The 18,709-nt window shown below is 35.4% G+C and overlaps 2 protein-coding genes across 2 annotated transcripts in view; one reads left to right on the top strand and one right to left on the bottom strand.

Moving 5' to 3' along the window:
- LOC135214838 (V-type proton ATPase subunit S1-like) overlaps positions 1–10,470 on the bottom strand; it is a 28,362-nt gene extending 17,892 nt beyond the window's left edge. The window contains exons 1-4 of the mRNA XM_064249238.1: positions 10,312–10,470; positions 4,119–4,236; positions 3,695–3,835; positions 229–349 (exon numbers count right to left, since the gene is read on the bottom strand). Coding sequence (XP_064105308.1) covers positions 229–349; positions 3,695–3,835; positions 4,119–4,236; positions 10,312–10,412 — 481 coding nt within the window. The 5' untranslated portion in view covers positions 10,413–10,470. The remainder of the gene's footprint in view (positions 1–228; positions 350–3,694; positions 3,836–4,118; positions 4,237–10,311) is intronic.
- An 897-nt stretch (positions 10,471–11,367) lies between these two features.
- LOC135214839 (small ribosomal subunit protein uS12) lies at positions 11,368–16,234 on the top strand. Its single transcript, XM_064249239.1, has 4 exons — positions 11,368–11,523; positions 15,079–15,233; positions 15,717–15,901; positions 16,113–16,234. Exons 1-4 carry the CDS (start codon positions 11,515–11,517, stop codon positions 16,193–16,195), a joined length of 432 nt encoding a protein of 143 aa, XP_064105309.1. The 5' UTR covers positions 11,368–11,514; the 3' UTR covers positions 16,196–16,234.
- The last annotated feature ends 2,475 nt before the right edge of the window (positions 16,235–18,709 follow it).

Below are 18,709 nucleotides of genomic sequence, written 5' to 3'. Positions count from 1 at the left end.
ATACAGCTGGCATTTGACATGTGTAAGGAAATGCCCTGAACACAATACACTATGCAATTAATAATTGGCAAGTATGAAATACCTTGTTAAATTAGTATTACTGTACATGAACTCTAATAATCTGGCAAAGTCAATAATCCAACAAAGATTTCAAATTGTGGGTAGCCAGTTACTGGTGTACCTGTGTAATACATAAACCCTAATACTAAATAAAATGTACAAACTTACCTGCTTTCTGCAAAGCACGACGCCTACTTGGATTCGTTTCTGTTGAAGGAAGTTCAACCACAACCAAATTCTTATCCTCTTGTTTCATACTCAGTCCAGCATCATGATCCAGTTTTAGTACCTTTAACCAAGAAAGCACTAAGAATGAGTATGTGATAAAATTTAGTTGAATCTTGCACATAATAAACCACCCCCCTTTCAGAATTCCCTAAACGATATGGAATTCCTATTATCAGATTCTGGTCCCTGCCAGGTTCCATTTTATTGAAACCTTTTTTTTATCCTTTCAGAGGCAAATCTATCATTTCCTTAACGGTTAAATGGATAGCCCATCGTTTATGTAGATTGAGAGGCATGTCTATTATTTCCTTTAAATATAAAACTGATGTACATATTATTATTATTATTATTATTATTAGTAAAGAAATCTACAGCCGTGTATATGTAATTATATAAGTATTAGAAATATATACAGTATACAGTGGAACCCCCGTATTCGCGTTCTGCAGATTCGCGGACTCACACATTCGCGTTCTCCAGATTCGCGGGACTCACACATTCGCGGATTTCTCTCAGGAACGTTTCCCTGCATTATTCGCGGAAAATTCCCGCAAAAATTCCTGGGTTTTTTTTATGAATTTCATCATAAAATGCAGTTTTTGTGATAAAACTATTAAAAAAACCATGTGGGAACATTTTTAGTGGGTTTTTCTTGAGTTTTAACTAACAAAATAGACTGTTTTTAGCATTTTTATAGGGGTTCCAAACATTCGCAGGTTCTAACTATTCACGGGGGGGGTCTGGTACGCATCCCCCGCGAATACGGGGGGACCACTGTATATACAAATATACAATTAAGAGGTTCCGTAAAGGACTATGAGAATAATAAATAATAGTGATTAAACCTAATAGTAGAGAGAAAATTCAATCACACAATTTTCAGACAACTCCCAAATGGCTTTTAAACTTTAGTCTCATTCATAACCAATACAAAATGTTAAATTTAATTACACTTACAAAATTATAACATCATTAAAATTTATACATAGTATATCCACTCGGGTCTACTTTTTCCGTAAGCTTTCCCCTCAGAAGAAGTTGAGTCACATAAGAATTGTATAAAGCATATACAGTATTTCTGTGTTACAAATACACAGAATGAATCAGAACTTACTATTTAACATAGGACAGAAGTTGTACTTATGATAACAGAATATCAAAACTAAGCATATGCAGAAAAACATAATCAAGGTATTCCTCATGTTGAGAGATCTAGGATAATATACTGCATAGGCCACAAGCATATTTAGGTCTAACTGCAAGCTAAATTTCAGAAAGGACACAACATGTTGTAATTACTCAACCACAAACCCGAGATAAGTATCACCGGATCCAGAAGTAATACTTAAATGCATAAAAATTTAAAAAAACACTACTAAAAGAGTAAAATTGGAAAAATAACAAGTGTTAAAGCAAAATGAACGCACAATGACAATCACAAACTAACATTTTATACAAATAAAAATAAGGAGTGAGATTGATTTGTGTAATTCAATTAGCTGACCAACCAAGCACTGCCCAAGAAACTCTGAATGACAACCAATAAATCTCTCTCTCTCTCTCTCACTCTTCTCTTCTCCTCTCGCTCTCTCCTCTCTCTCTCTCTCTCTCTCTCTCTCTCTCTCTCTCTCTCTTCTCTCTCTCCTGTTAAGATAGTTGCTTCAGGTACATTGCCAAGCATTTCTGACATTTTATATTTAATCACTTCTCAAGCCCCATTCCTATCAAGGCTGAATTTGGACTTGAAGGGGATCAGGAACGTCACTATTCATCTCAGTGACCTTGAAAACTATGGATTAGATGCTAATATTTGTCACTTTACATTATATTTACATGTCATGCCTTTCCCACCCCATCTCATCCCCCCATTCCTATCAGGCTGAACTTGGACTTAAAGGGCATCGGGAGTATCATTATTTATCTCAGCGACCTAGAAAACTAAGGATTAAAAATCTATCCATCGTTTTTGGTTATTTATTTATGTCAATCCCTTCCCATCCCTTCTCGCCACCCCCTTTCCTATCAGGGCTGAACATGGAATCAAAAGGCATCAAGAGTGTCACTATTCATCTAAGCAACCTAAAAAAAACTATGGATTAGACACTAATGCCTGTTGTTTTCAGTTATTTTTATTTGTCACCACCTTCCCACCCCCTTCTCACTCCCCCTACCTATAGGGGTGGAATTTGGACTTGAAGGGCATTAGTAATGTCCCTATTTATCTCGATGCCCTCGAAAACTATGGATTAAGATACTTATATCTGTTTTTTTTAAGTTATTTTTACATGTCACCCCCTTCTCAACCCCTCCCTATCAGGGCTGAACTTGGATTTGAAGGGCATTGGGAGTAACCCTATTCATCTCAGCAACCTCGAAAACTATGGATTAGACACTAATATCTGTCATTTTCAGTTATTACATTTCACCTCTTCCCATGCCCCTTCCCTCCCACACCTACTTTACAGTGGTCCCCCCATATTCGCGGGGGATGCATACCAGACCCCTTGTGAATAGTTAGAACCCACAAATAGTTGCAACCCTTATAAAAATGCTTTAAACCTTCTATTTTGTTAGTTAAAACCCAAGAAAAACCCACTAAAAATTTTTATACCTGGTTTTTTTAATAGTTTTCTCTCAGAAAGTGCATTTTAAGATTAAATTTATTTAAAAAAAACCAAGAATTTGTGGATATTTCTCATAGAAAAATGCAGCGAATTGGTGAATTTCCTGCGAATAATGCGGGGAAATGTTCCAGAGAGAAATCCACACATGTGAGTCCGGGAATCCGGAGAACACAAATACGGGGGGTCCACTGTAGTGCCAGTGATGTCTTACCCCCCAAAGTATCCTTTTCCAGATAGTAAGTCATATGTATACCAAATTTGGTTAAAATTGCTCAATGCATTTCAGTGTACGTGGCACATACACATACACATACATACATTTATTTTTAGTTAAAAATGTATATATTCTGAAGTCTCTGGCCCTGAAAGGACAAGATTTTGCATGTTCTTGGCTACTGTTCTTTTGTGCTGAAGTTACATGCTTTGGTATGGCAATATGGTAGTTGTACTGTATCTAATAAAATTACAATTTTATACTTGAAAAATCCATAATGGAGCTTTACCGGTTTATAATTAAAAATGGTTATTAAATTATACTATTCAGTTTGAGAAGATGGCTTTGTTGTTAGTGATGGAAGTTGATTTTGAAGTACTAGTGTACTTGTATTCAATGAATACAAGTACTTCAAAATCAACTTCCATCACTAACAACAATGCCATCTTCTCAAACTGAATAGTATACCATTTTTAATTATAAACAGGTAAAGCTCCATTATGGATTTTTCAAGTATAAAATTATAATTTTATCAAAAACAATATTAATCTCCACAGCAATAACTTACATTATAGCCATGAGCCGGCAGATCATGAACCAAGCGTGCTGCATCTTCAACATTGGGTAAGAAGAGTGAATGACCACTCTCCATCCATTCCTTGACATGGTGAAGTTCAGATGTGTGACCAGTCAAATCTTCAATACTCAACTGAAAGAAAAAAAAAAGTTGTTATCAAAGTCCTCTGAATTATTACCAATGTTTACAAATGCTTATAATTATTTATTTCAACAATGATTTTGCATACAGTAATACAGTTACCACGGTTTGTTCTTAGGTTATATACAAGCAAAACTTAGTCAATCAACAAAGTAAATTTCTCCTTCCAATTGTAATTTATATGATCTTAAACCATTAAGCATGCAGTTCATGATAAAAGAAAGAAATTCAGAGACACCTATAGTACATGGTAAATGTGACAAATACTACTTACTGCATCCTGAAGAAAGAGTAGAATATTGTTTGGTTTGAATGAAGCTAAGTACTTGGCATTGAAAGTTGCATAACTGATGTGTTGTAAAGCTGACACTGAAGGAACACCTCCTTGATGCCTAGAATATAAAATGTAAAAAAAAATAAAATACTGTAGAGTAATGGATTTTGCATCTCTCTCACCAGAACTATGCCTAAAATTTATATAATAGTATCTATTATATAGATATATATTATAATCTATGATTATATATAATATATATTATAATATATGATATATATATACGTATATATATAATATATATATATCGAATCTATACGTATATATATATACTAATATATAGTTTATATATATATTATATATATATATATTATATATTATATATATATATATATATATATATATAGAGAGAGAGAGAGAGAGAGAGAGAGAGAGAGAGAGAGAGAGAGATACTATATTTCAGAGGGGACTGATAGTCTCCTCTTCAGGTAGATGAATGAGAAAAGTTACAGAAAAGCTGGTATATTTATACCAAGAGGTCCATCTACAGGTAAGCCACTTTTGGGTCGCTCCCGCTGATAATCTTCCTCTAATCTTCTTAAGTGTTGGTTGAATGAAAATCTTGTCGATGACATCTGAATCCCATGCTCCCATTGAGATGTTCATTACCTGCCTCTGTTTAATCAAGGCCCATTCCATCATTTGACTCTTGTACCGGCAGTTGCTGCTATAAATTATATGTGACAAGTTCCAGTTTATTCTATGGTTATGTTCATTTATATGGTTGAAAATAGCTGAGTTCTGTTGTCCATACCTGACTGACCATTTATGTTGTATTAATCTCTGGGGAAGTGATTTTCCTGTAAATCCAATGTAAGATTGGTCACAGTCCTGGCATGGGAATTCATTAAGCCTGTGTCCTTGAAGGATGTCTTTTGTTGGACATTAATCAGGGATTTGGCTAAGGTGTTTGGGTAAGTAATGCAAAAGGGGGGTTTTGATCACCGTCTTAACCCTGTCCAGGTGTGGAATTCTTATTTTATTGTTGGGTGTGTCTCTGGTCTTGTCTTGAGGGGGTCGGTAGAAAATTATGTTTGCTTTGTGAAATGCTTTCTCAGTTATATGGTCAGGATACTGTAAAGACAAAAGCTGCTTACAAATTAAGGTAGTTCAAATTCTTTTTCCAGGAAATCTGGGGGACAAATTCGTAAAGCTCTTAAGAATAGGTTGCTGGCTACACCTATCTTGATAGGAATGTCGTGATAGCTAAGTAGTGAATGTATGAAAGTGAGCATGTTGGTTTTCTGTATATGGTAAATTTGTATTCTGTCGCCTCTGATTATTAAAATATCAAGAAAAGGATTTTTTTTTGTCTGTTTCCCATTCAACTTTAAATTTTATGCTGGGCACTAAACCATTTAATTTTGAAAGGAATTCATTAAAACTGCCCCATCTTTTATCCCAAAATGTTAGAATATCATCTACATACCTCATCCATAGCATGTTTTTGGGTTTTATTGCATTTATTCAAAGTATTCCATGTATAGATTGGCTAATATAGGACTTAAAGAACTACCCATACTACACCCGAATGAAATTACGTTATTAGATACACATAATTCAACTAACTTTATTATTTTGTCAAGTGCCAATGGAAAATGATCTGAATACGGGGATATGTGAATAGGGAATCTATGTCAAGGCTTAAAAGTTTTATGTTGTGAAGTGGTATATTTGCTTCTCTGAATTTGAGACAAAAATCTTCCGAATGTTTAATATGACTGGGAGAAAAGTGCCTAAAATGGGAAAGGAGGCCAGCTAACCATTTGCAAATTTCTAAATGGTTAGCTGGAAGAAAACTATGCGGTAGACATAATAGCAGTGGAATGCCATAACCACTAAAATCAAACATTTATCAAATTTGTTTACAACAACATGAGAGAAATGTATAAAACACATAAGTATTTTTTGTAATTAAATTTGATAGCCCTATCTAACAAACACTGATGAGAAAGATAGAATCAAGTATTTGGTATTCAATATAGCGCACTCCTCTGCCTTGCTACATGCCCTAGTTGTGATGCCAGGTAAACCCCAATCACTTACTTGGTGACATTTCCAGCAACCTACAAATGTTTCTCCATATTTATACAGTACTTTGCCAACTGATTATCATACATAAAATGTAAATTTTGCATGATATCTTGTACCTCTTACACCTTAAGCAAATTCCACAAGGCTCAAAACTAAGGTGATGTCATGTTTTAGTGACAGTAACTACAGTAAAGTATATACTATCTCTAATGTCCGTGGGGTTTCTGGGTCATCTAGTGTCCTGATTTTCTCTCAATACAAGGGGTTATTTTCAAATGACAGTACTAAGATTGGCCTCTCAGCACAATTTACGTAATATGTACCATATACATACCTAATTAATTAAAAAAAATACTTGATTTGCTAAAGCAATAAATGGAAGGAAAAATACGGATGTTGATAAATTTTTAATATGTACTACAGGCAGTCCCTGGCTTACAACAGGTTTGGCTTACGACGTTCTGAGGTTATAACACTTTTCAATTATATTCATCAGAAATTATTTCTAGGTTTACGACGCATGTTCCAGGGTTACGATGCCTACAACGCTGATCTGCCAAAAGAAATATGACTCCAAAATGCAAAATAATCAATATTTTAAGGTTTTTTGGATGAAAAATGCAATAAGAATGCAGTTTACATAGTTTTCAATGCACCCAAAGCATTAAAAGTAAGGTTTTAATAGGATTTTTTATGATGTTTCGGCTTACAACGCATCTCAAGAACGGAACCCCCGTCGTAACCCGGGGACTGCCTGTACTTAATAATCTTTGTACTTATATCATGGAAACCTGTAAAATCTGCTGTCTTCTAGAAAAATAACAATGTAAGATATAAAGCATGGATCAGAAGGGAAAATGAAGAGGAGTAGATATTAGTATTCTCAGCTACTTAGTACAATTTACTTTCACCAATATGTTATCAAGATTCCTTAAGTTACTGCTTGACCTTATTATATGTCTCTTTGGTTTGTTTTGTTTTCTTTGCCGCATTCTATTTATCAAACTCTTTAATTTAAAGTTTAATCATGGTCATAACTTTTCATGTGGTATCTTCATCCATACCGCAACAGTACACTACAGGCATGTCATGCGAAAGTGGTCTAACCCTCCAAAATGGCAGGTTGGAGTTGTAGGCAGGAACCTGTTTTCCTGAGTTTCAATTATCTTGTACTGATGTCATAAAAAGTAAAAGTGAACATCCTGTGGGGTGTACTAAGGTCTAAAGTGGCTTATTTTGGGCCACCAAGTGTTGCAAAATAACTTTGGATCAGGGGCAAAAATGTTCTAATACAGGAAGATGTCACAGCCAATGAGAGCGAAGTATTCAACCACACCCCTCTGCTCAGCCAGTCAGAGTGCGCATTGAGTGTTGTGGTTGGCCATGTGGCCTCAGACTTTTCTCATAGGTTTTAAACCAGAGTACACACAAGGTTTGCATTTTGATTTTTTGCAGTGTTTTTGCGGTTTTCCCACATTTTTGCCTAGAATGAGTTCTAACAAGGAGGTCAACAACCCTGCTACTGTGGAGAGTAGTGGAGGTGAGAGTGAGGACAATATTTGGAGCCAGGAATCACTTAAAAAGCAAATTACTGATTCAAGTCACTGGAAGAGCATTGCCAAATAAAAACATGATAAATAGTGGAGGGGCCTGTGTTGGTGTGGGTCCCACCTAGAGTTGTGAAAAAAAAAGGTTTTTTTCATTTCATGTTTTTTTTGTTTTTCATTTAAATAAATTACTTTCTGGGTTTTTGACCTTCATATGGTTTTCACACAGTCACACCTCTCTGCTTGTCCTAAATTCCTAATGCATCCAAGTTACAAGAAATAACTGCTACCATTACTTCATTTTTTAACTATATACTGATATGTAAATGTAATGCACATTTACCTTGGTTCTGGAACCTATCTCATTGATACGAGTTCCATACAAGTAACAGTTTAACATGTTTAATACCTAAAAGTACATATACCATACATTTCTGTGAGGAGCTATTGGCCTTCATATGGTTTTCTTACCTCTCTTCCTATCTTAAACTCTTCATGCATTGAAAATCTTTAGATTTAGCTTCTAATATGGGTTTAAGATATGATTGAGAAATTGCAGTAGAACATGTTTGATAATTGAGCACACTAATGATCAAATGTGAAATGCTAATATGATTACAACACTAATTTATGGTACTCATAAAACTCAATCTCATATGGTTGAGGTGAATTTTTCTAAATATATCAAAATTTCTATTTTTGCACAGATTTTTCTTTCTAGTGCTAAATTGCCTTGTTACCCAAGCTTAGAGTATCTTTGTAAGAATAACATTAGCATGAATGAATGTGCTATGTACGGACAGTACGGCATCTTATTCCCCTAGCCAAACAGGAATATCTAGTACATATAATAATTTTTAAAATTTCAATAATACCCAGATGCATAACAAATTCCAGGGAATAATTGTATGTGTATATTATGGATAATATATGCACAGTTAGACATTGTGTGTGGCTTAAGAAGCAACAGAATGTGAAAAAATGCAGAAAATTAAAAAAAACAAATTAGACTTTTTTTTTCAGGCTGTGTTTTTTTCACAAAAAAAAAAACGGGGTTTTTCCCCCCAAAAAAACACGCTTGTTTTTTTTGTTCCACAACCCTAGTCCCACCAAGTGTCACATGGAAACCAAGACACTAGGGGGTCCCCTGTACTTGCCCCAGGAAGTGTTATAATGTGGTAAGTGCTGATAACACCCAAAAATTCATATAAAATCAGGATTTAGGCACAGCAACATAATTTTTTTTTTTACATAACACTTCTTATTCCATACTCTTTAAAAATTAATCTAAAACCATGACTTACTGGGAAAAAAATATAGTGCAAAAGGAGGGGGGACATAAAAATTCAACTGTAACCAAAAAAACTTGTACGTACATTTATTAAAAATCCAGTGGCATGAAAGATCTAGCCTAAAAATTTTATTTGATGTATAATAATGGCTACATTGGACCACTTTATTCTGTAATAATCAGTGATTAACTTTGACTGCTAAATCTAGCCTAAACATTTAATTTGATATATAATAATAGGTAGCTACATTGGACCACTTTATTCTATAATGATCAGTAATTAACATTGACAGCTAGTAATTACTCAAAACTAAGGTCAAGCGGGTTAGACCACTTTCGCACAACGCACCTCGCATAAACAATACTGTAGGTTCAATTCACCTCAAAAGTTATTCAAATTACTGTAATACTCCAGAACACATCAGTGTTCCAACTGCAAATTGTCCTTCTGAGGGTGATACAAACAGACTCTAACGTACTGTCTTGTTATAAATTAGTTTCAAGCCTCAGTGTGATTGTAGGCTATGAAAATGTTAATACCTAATTGTAAAGCCGACGTACTACTAATTACAATATCATAAGCGAAGACTATTACCTACTAGCTTATAAATAAAGAAAATAAGCTATGGTGAAAAGGACTAGCCTAGTAGGTATATAAAGACTGGGAAAAGGGTGGTTTTTTATTGCCCTCTCCAAAGTTATCAATAGGTAGCCTATTGGGTAAATCCTATGGGAAATCCTGTGACAGCTACCTACAACTCTTTCTCAATTGTCATAACTGGATACCTAGGCTACCGTTGTCAAACTTCCGAGCGGTTTACCTTTAGTCTCTTCCTTGTTGGTCATGCTAACGAATACCTAGTAGGCCTTAGCCTACCTACCTAATATCTAATTTACAGTTTCTCAACATAGCTACCTACTTCGCTTTAAGTAGTATACCTAGCTAGGTATATAGGCTAGCTACTACTACTACCTACCTACTAGGCTAGGCTAGAACCCAATTCTAGAGTAACATCCTGTGCCACACATACCTAGCTAGCCCTAGGTATAGCCTGAGCCTGCTGTTAGCCTAATATTCAAGGAAAGCTATGTCTATCATTCAGGAACTGAACAGCAAAGAAAACATAAACCAGGGGATCAACAGGGTTAGGGTAGGTAGAAATCCTCAACCTACATTAGCCCTGGCCTGGACCTGCAAGTGATAAATACTAAGCATTTACAAATTTATCCATTAATTACTTTTAATTAATTTCGTACTTACTGATTTGGATTCCAAATAAGCACTGGGACATGATCCTTAGCAACAGAAAAACCACAAAGGCATAAAGTCAGGAAAACAGATAACACCCGAACACCCGTCATTTTGAAGACCCGAGTCACCCGACACCAGCTATAGCAGAAGTCACAACAATTGTCACTTGACCTCTACAACGCCCACTGTAAGTAGAAGAACGAGATTGCTTTATTGTTTCTCACTCCATGGCGGGCTAAACTACTATATTGTTCTAGCGCCGATTTTTTTTTCCCATTACCATCGTATCCCATGTGAATTTTCGGATTCCTCCTCTTTAGCCCCCACCACTAAGACATCTTGCATAACATGATTTTCCATATCATACTAATTTTCACTGTAGTTCCTGTGCCGTCTATTCAGTTCTTTTTCCCAATTTTTGTGGTCATCCTTCGTCCAATTAATCTATACATATAAAAGATCTTATGTATAGTTGTGTATTCTATGATATATTGCGTTAGATCTTTTAAGTGTTTGTCATTTTATCTTGATTTACGTCAAAATATACATTTCACAAATAATTCCTACTTTATAAGTAACCAATGAAGGTCAATAAGTTGGGTTGGACCTTATCATGATAGCATTTTTTCATGATTAATTTGGTTGTTAGGTAGATGGCATCTTGAACTTAATTACAGTCCCTCCCTAAAGCTAAAAAATACTTGTATAACCTTTCTCGGTTTTCTAGGGTTAGCTTTATCTTATGGACCCCTAAATATCATAGAATCGCCTAAATACCATATGATCTAAATGTAGACACATGTCATGTATAAAGCGACAGTTATCTGACTGAAAAGATATTTGAACACTTTAACAACTTTTTATGCACAATAATTAGAATAATCAGATAACGAAATATTTATAAAATTCTGCGAGCTATCACAAATTATTAGCCGCTCAACTCTTCTGACGAGCTGCAATCTCAACAAAAACAATCATATGATTGTCAATAATACTGCAAACCCCTCATTTAACCATTTTATGAGGATGATAATTACAATAGATTCATAAAATATGTTTTAATTTTGCATTATAAAAGATTTTAGACAACCTATTTTGTTAATATTTACTATATGTAGCTAATTCGTACTAATGAAATAGACCTTCACCCACACCTCCGCACGTTTGCTGGCCGACGCTGTTCTTTCACTCAACAACAACCATACCACCAAGATGGGTAAGGTTATGCTTCCTCATTTGAACACATTCCTGTCTTTTGATCCAAATTCCGGATGTCACAAATGGTTTATATTTTAATACTAATATTACGCGTACTGTTTAGTAGATTTGTGCATGTTTTATGTACTGTTTATTATAGTAGCATCGGTATTTGAGGCATCCTCTCTTCCTCACGTGTTCCGCTCGCAGGACATTACTACCTACCGCTGTAGTCCCGTCTCACAACCCCGAGTGAATATAGCGTTAATAGAAGTTGCTAATATTGCTTGCTTAACTTGCCGGCCGAAAGGATATGTAGTACATTTTGAATGGGTTGAATTTTTGTCCCGCAGGCTCTGAAGGCAGTCCGTTCCGAGTTGTAAGTGCGGTCCCCCTCATGCAGAGGAGCAGGATAAGCTAGTTTTATTTGTATGCAAGTATTGAACAATTTTGCTGAGTAGATGTGGTTATTCCGTAACATTTCATTAACTAAAGCCACTGCTCGTTCGGTTGTACCCTCAATGTGGTATTTATAGGTAGATCTAGGTAGGGTAAACAACCGCAGACGATCCATCGTCATCGCGCTGGCCAGGCCATATTCACTCGATATATTGGTGAAACAAGAATACAATTACAACTTTAAGCATACCATTCAAAAGATTGAAGCTTCGTCAACATAATGCGATATATTAAAGCCCCATACGAACTAAAATAAGCATATGAACTCTTCGTAAAATATGTTTTCAAGGCAGTTTTGAAATCCAATATGGCGGCAATCGTGAGGGTGGCCGTTCTAACCACAGACAATCCACCAGCCTTCCCAGCACTCGTTTGAACAATGTTAGCATATATATGTAACGTTTATTGATCTTACTCAAGATGGCAGTTGTAATCAACACAATAAAACGTTTTGTTGCCGATATTAGTGAAAGCATGAAACTTTTTATTCCTGTGGTCATGGTTTGAACTGAATTCATTTTTACCTTCTAATCGGTGGTTTTATCCTTACTGCCCTCACAACTGAAACTCTGCAGTGCTTATTTGATTGTAATTATTCATGGTTTGGTCTTAATTCACTCCACATTGCTGTTCTTGGTTCCTTAGCGCTCACTCCCCAAACACAGTTACGAGCAGCAGACGACTACACTGTTTATGAGGTGCAAAGCTTTATTCCCTTAATTGTTTACTTTACTCATTATTAAGTTTAACGCTGGGACACTTTCTCCACAACAATCTTGAAGGATGATCGCCTTCGAGTCCAAGGAAGTTCACAATTTTTTGGGAGGAAAGAAAAGTAGTGCGCTAGGTAGATAATTTTGAAATAAGTAGTTAAACATCAGTGTAAGGTTAAAAATTACATAAATGTATTTGTATTCATGATAATTAATTTGAAAATATTCGTTTTTGAAAAAGTAACTAGGTAGATTCCTGACACAAATATCAATGGTTTTGTTGTGAATGGTAGCTATGGTGTTTGTGCGCTGCTTTTTTTTTTTTTTTTTTTTTTTTTTTTGTGGGTATCAATGTTGCCAACAGCTATGGGTATTAGATTACACAAAACCGTGGAAATATGTGAAATTAGTGTTTCTTTGTAGTATATATACATAATAGCGCAATTGTATCATTATTGCAGTACTTTGACAACTAGAATTCATGGTAACAGTTGTAAATGCATCAGTGTATGTGTGAAGCTCCACTAAATTGACAATTATGAAATTAAGCCATTCCATGCATGCAAACATTGAAGGTTATTATTTATTTCCGGCATTGGTATAATTATTAAAAATTAAAAAAAGTCAAGTAGTAATATAGACTTAATTCAATAAATATAGTGCTATAAAAAAAATACAACATTTTTGTCATTAACAATTCACTGATCTGTCTGCTCGCTACTGCTTTTGGCAGCCAGGGTGTCTATAAAGTCTCAATACCATTACAAGTATTTATTGCTCAGATACCATTATAACAGAGTACAGTGTAATGCAGTTTTTTGTAATATGTTCTACATTCAAGTTTACATTCAGAGCACTTCATTCTACAAAAAACTGCATTACTCTTATGTTATATGGTTTCTGAGCAATAAATACTTGTACGTATTGGTATACTTTCACTAATACTTTAGGCAATAAATGTTTTTTGGTGCTGATTACAACTGCAATCTTGAGTAATATCAATAACCGTTACATACATACACTAATATTGTTCAAACGAGCGCTGGGAAGGACGTGGTCTCGATGCCAGAGACGAAAGGGACCAAATGCGAGTAGACGCCATATTGGATTTAGAAACTGCCTTGAAAACATATTACAAAAACCTAGCGTACTTATTTTAGTTTGTATGGTGCTCTCATATATCCCATTATGTTGACGAAACGTCAATCTTTAGAATGGTATGCTTAAAGATGTAATTGCATTTGTGTTTCACCAAATAAATATAGAGTAAAAAAGGGTGATCTGCATGAGTAAGATGGACTTAAGACGGTTAGTTTACCCTAGTCCGTGCTGAGTTATTGCCTAGAATTACCTAATATATTTTATTTTATTTATATATATATTATATATATATCCCACTGACTGGATATCATGAGGTCTTTGATTTGACCTAATTCTAGTCAAACTGTTTGGTAGATCTAAGTAATTAGGTAAAATACTGATGGCTGGCCTCTACCGTAGCAAGCCCGCTTCCCAAAAAAGTACTTTAACACGTCCTGTAACCCAGGGTAGATATAAGTCAAGAGCCAGCATCCGTCGAAGCAATACTTCAAGACTTCTACTTTCCTCTCAAAGAAAATGTTTTCTCCGAAGTCACAAATTAAGGCCATAACTTTGTTTTCGGGAAGGTGGTCGCACTATGGTAGAGGTTGCCATATGGTGTTTCCTTGAAAATTTACTTTTTGTGTAGTGTTTTGTTTGCTTATTAAGAACTTACTGTTCTTGGCAGTTTGATAGGCCATGTAGAAATTCATTGTACTGTTCTTTGTTCTGTGAAGGTAAATTAGCAGTTGCAGTATAATTGTTATAAGATTCATGCAGCTGAAAATTGGCATGTAAATCATACTGCCTTGGGTTTAAAAGCATTTTACTCTATAATTATTTATTTTTCTCCATTCACCATATTTTTATATTGTGAGTAGCATTTTGAGAAATAAACATGAAATTTTTCACAACAATGACATAATTTGTCAGTGCGTATTAGATATTGGCATTTTAAAGGTGACACAGTATTGTAATTAATTAGCCTGTTTGATATTTGAGTGAATTAAAAAATTTTATTACACTAGTGGACAGGCTAGGTTCAGCAGCAAGATATAAAAAAAATGGAATTGAGTTCTAAATTTTTATTAGCCCCCCTAAAATGTTTTGGTAGAAAGTGGAGTTGTAAGGAGTATAAGATGCACGTGAGTATGGCAAAGAATATTAGAATATTCAAATATATCATGTCCATGAAACACCTCACTACCAACACTTCAATTTGGGGAGTGTTTGGGCCTCTTGTCATGATTGAAGTAGGTGGTTAGACGAACTTCATTATGAAAGAAGCTTTCCATATTTACCATTTGTATATTGATTTGCAGGTAAGCCTCGAGGACTCCGCACTGCTCGTAAGCATGTAAACCACAGAAGAGACCAGAGGTGGCATGACAAGGATTATAAAAAGGCTCATTTGGGCACTCGCTGGAAGGCCAATCCCTTTGGTGGTGCTTCACATGCTAAGGGCATAGTTCTGGAAAAGATGTAAGTATAGCGTAGTTTTTTCAGTAAGCTGATTTTATCACATTAAATAAAGACAAACAAAATGTACAAGGTCACTGCCTGTACATATCTAAGTAATGCTTTAATATTGATGTAATTCTATTGAAGATCCATATGTTGATCTTCAATTTTACAGCCAGCAAGTGGTGATATTGAATTTGTGTTCAGCCTCTGTCTTCTTGCATTAGGTACATTAATGATGACAAACCATTTACCGTACATCGATGTTTGTTGGTAGTTATGTTACGCCCACAAACCTGAACTCCATATTAAATATTTTATTGGTTTAGCATGTTTTTCTTAGTCAAAAATACCACTTCAGGTGTAATAAGTTGTTCCCAAGTACTTAGCATGCTTTTAGGCAGGTTGTCATATTACATGCAGAATGCTGAAGAAAAATTATAAAATAATTTTCAAGGGTTTTGTGCATGGCTAATCTGATTTTTTTCTCTCTCTCTCTTTCAGTGGCATTGAAGCTAAACAGCCCAACTCTGCCATTCGTAAGTGTGTAAGAGTTCAGCTCATTAAAAATGGCAAGAAGATTTCTGCCTTCGTACCCCGGGATGGTTGCTTAAATTACATTGAAGAGAATGATGAAGTGTTAGTGGCAGGATTTGGTCGTAAAGGTCATGCTGTGGGTGATATCCCAGGTGGGTAATGTTTCTGTTCATAACTTGGCAATTGCTTAGTTTGTTTACTTTTAACATAGTGATTAATGTTAATATACTTTTAACATAGTGATTTAATGTTAATATTAATTTTTCATGAATTGTTATGGACAAAGTTATATTTGGACTCTTATATTATAATGCTACTTTTTTTCTAGTTTGGAATGCTAATGGCCTATTATTAATTTTTCAGGTATTAGGTTCAAGGTTGTAAAGGTGGCTAATGTTTCGCTGCTTGCACTGTACAAGGAGAAGAAGGAGAGGCCAAGATCATAAACTTTGCAGCCTTCTAATAAAGAATTAGTGAAAAAAAAAGCTTTTTTTTCCATTCCAGAAAATTATGATTTTGTGAAATAACTGCATGTAGTAGATTGTTGTAATAAGATTATACTAAAGGACTTGCTGAATCTTCCAGCATTTTAAAGTGATGGTTAACCTTATCTATAAAGATTGAAAAATTTAATCTAAAATTACTAATTGAAATTTAAAATTAAATTATCTTTTTTTTTATTGTTTTTTGTTTCAGCTAGTCTATTTTTCTTTAGTGCATGGGGCTAGTTTCCTATAGGGACAGTAGCCTTTAGCATTCAACTTTTCTAGCTGCAACTGGAACTTGCAATGTGACAATGAAATTCTCTCTCCAACTTTACTCGACAGTCAAATTACACCAGTGGGCAATTGACAACTCTGTAGAGCTCTTGGCCAGGTACAGTCGTAATGCAATGGCATGGTGTTTTCCTCCTGTCACGCCGCCTCAGTGGCTTGATTGGTATGGTCTTGGCCTGCCACCTCTTTGGCATGAGTTCGATTCTCGGGCATTCCATTGAGCGGTTAGAGATGTGTACTTCTGGTGATGGAAGTTCACTCTCCATGTGGTTGGAAGTTACGCAAAGCCGTTGGTCCCGTTGCTGAATAACCACTGGTTCCATGCAATGTAAAATCACCATACAATACAGTTCCTCCTGTCATCTTTAAACTATTTTCACTTAACAAGTATGAGCTTGGAGCTCCTATTTAGGTACTCCCAGCTGGCTGACCTGGTAATCAGCAAGGACCTGGTATGCTACTCCTTTTAAGTTTGGATGGCTCAATTACCAAAAAAATGTGCTTGATTCATTTGTCAAAGTTCCATGCTTAACTATTTTATTTTAGCACTAAAAGTATTGTGACCATTGTTTTGTCGGGTTGTTATAGGCATTTTCCACATTGCTTTGTCGGGTTGTTATAGGCATTTTCCACATTGCCCTCCAAAGAAATATCTACACCCGTGTTTGCTATTACAGCTTTTTCTTTGGAAAATAGTATTTTTTTAAGTTTGCAACAAGAAGCAAATGTTTCAGTTCTTAAGATATAACGAGTATTAATGCTGGATTAAGGAACTTATCAAATAATGTTGGATAAAACAAACTTGCTTTATTTCTACGTAACAGATCAAATGTTCCATTTATTTGAGATTTTTCCAGTAGATGAAAGATACACATGGAATTATACTATTTTGGATCCTTAATTTATTTATAACCACTTTCATAGGGCTGGACCAAAGAATTCTATTCTTAAAAAATGAAAATTTTTAAATATTTTGCATAAACCTGTGGTCTTAATGAAAGGAAAAATTTCAATGCTACAGCTGGAGACGTAGAAAAAAACAAAAAGGTTAAAGGGAAATTGGTGGCGTTCTCAAATGGACAAGATGGCAATTGTTAGGAGCCTACCTCCATCAACCCATCTCTAGAAGGTAGTGGTTTTTATTTTAGATTTTTGGCATTGTGCCAAGCACTGGGGCAAGTAAGGCCATTGAGCGCTGAAAGGAAATTGACGGTAAAATGTGTAACGGGAGGAAAACCTTGCAGTTGCGCTATGAAACTTTTTAGGAGAGGGTGAACAGCAAGATGGGAGAAAGAGAATATGAACGGATGTACAGTAAAAGGAGTGCATGTAGTTGCAGCTAGGGAACGAAGGGACTACAAAGAACCTAAGTAATGTCTACATTACACCAAATTTCTACCCAGACGGCGCTACCCCCTACATGGGAAAATAGCATTGAGGTGGTCAGTGATTTAAAATTTGCCAATCATTCATACACAACTTTGGTCTCAACATACGAGAGACTTATTCTTTGAGGGTGGATTGAGAAAGTGGTTCAACTTCTTTGGTCCCAATTTGTAGCGGATGGGTCAACTATACCCTATCGGCTCCTTCTTGGCGATTTGGGAGGGGCCCCTGCGTTGCCAAATGTACTTCTCTCGAATTTATTTTTAAAGGCCTACCCTTCCCATTTGCCCCTTTCAATCCGTGCGGCTGTCTAGGAGGTTTACCCTCCTTGGCGTTTGTTAATGAAGAAAAATATTGGGTTTGGTGGTTGGTTACAAGTAATCATTTCGTAAAGTGCTGCATGAAATTGGTTTAAAAAACAAAAATAATGAAGGAAACAATTTAGAGGGACAATACCAAATTAAAGGATTATCTACTTTGACCATTCAAATCTGGGGGTTGCATTTTGACCAACGAATTACTTGGAAATTTCACATTAATTACCTACGTGAAAGCTGTAGTAAAGTACTTCATATATTGAAGAAATTATTACATATCAAGTGGGGCTCAGATAGAAGTATATCTGCATTACTCTACACAAGACTTTGATACTGAGTAAAATGATTACGGGTCGCATCTATATGCTTCTGCATCTTCCAGCACATTGGGAAAATTAAATCCTTTACACAATGCTGGTTTGAGATATGCTACGGGTGCATTTAAATCTACACTGCTATTTCCTCTGTATGTGAAACAGGT

The sequence above is a fragment of the Macrobrachium nipponense genome, chromosome 46 (assembly GCF_015104395.2).
Source record: "Macrobrachium nipponense isolate FS-2020 chromosome 46, ASM1510439v2, whole genome shotgun sequence".
Classification (NCBI taxonomy): domain Eukaryota; kingdom Metazoa; phylum Arthropoda; class Malacostraca; order Decapoda; family Palaemonidae; genus Macrobrachium; species Macrobrachium nipponense.
This window is presented reverse-complemented; position numbering and strand designations above follow the sequence as displayed.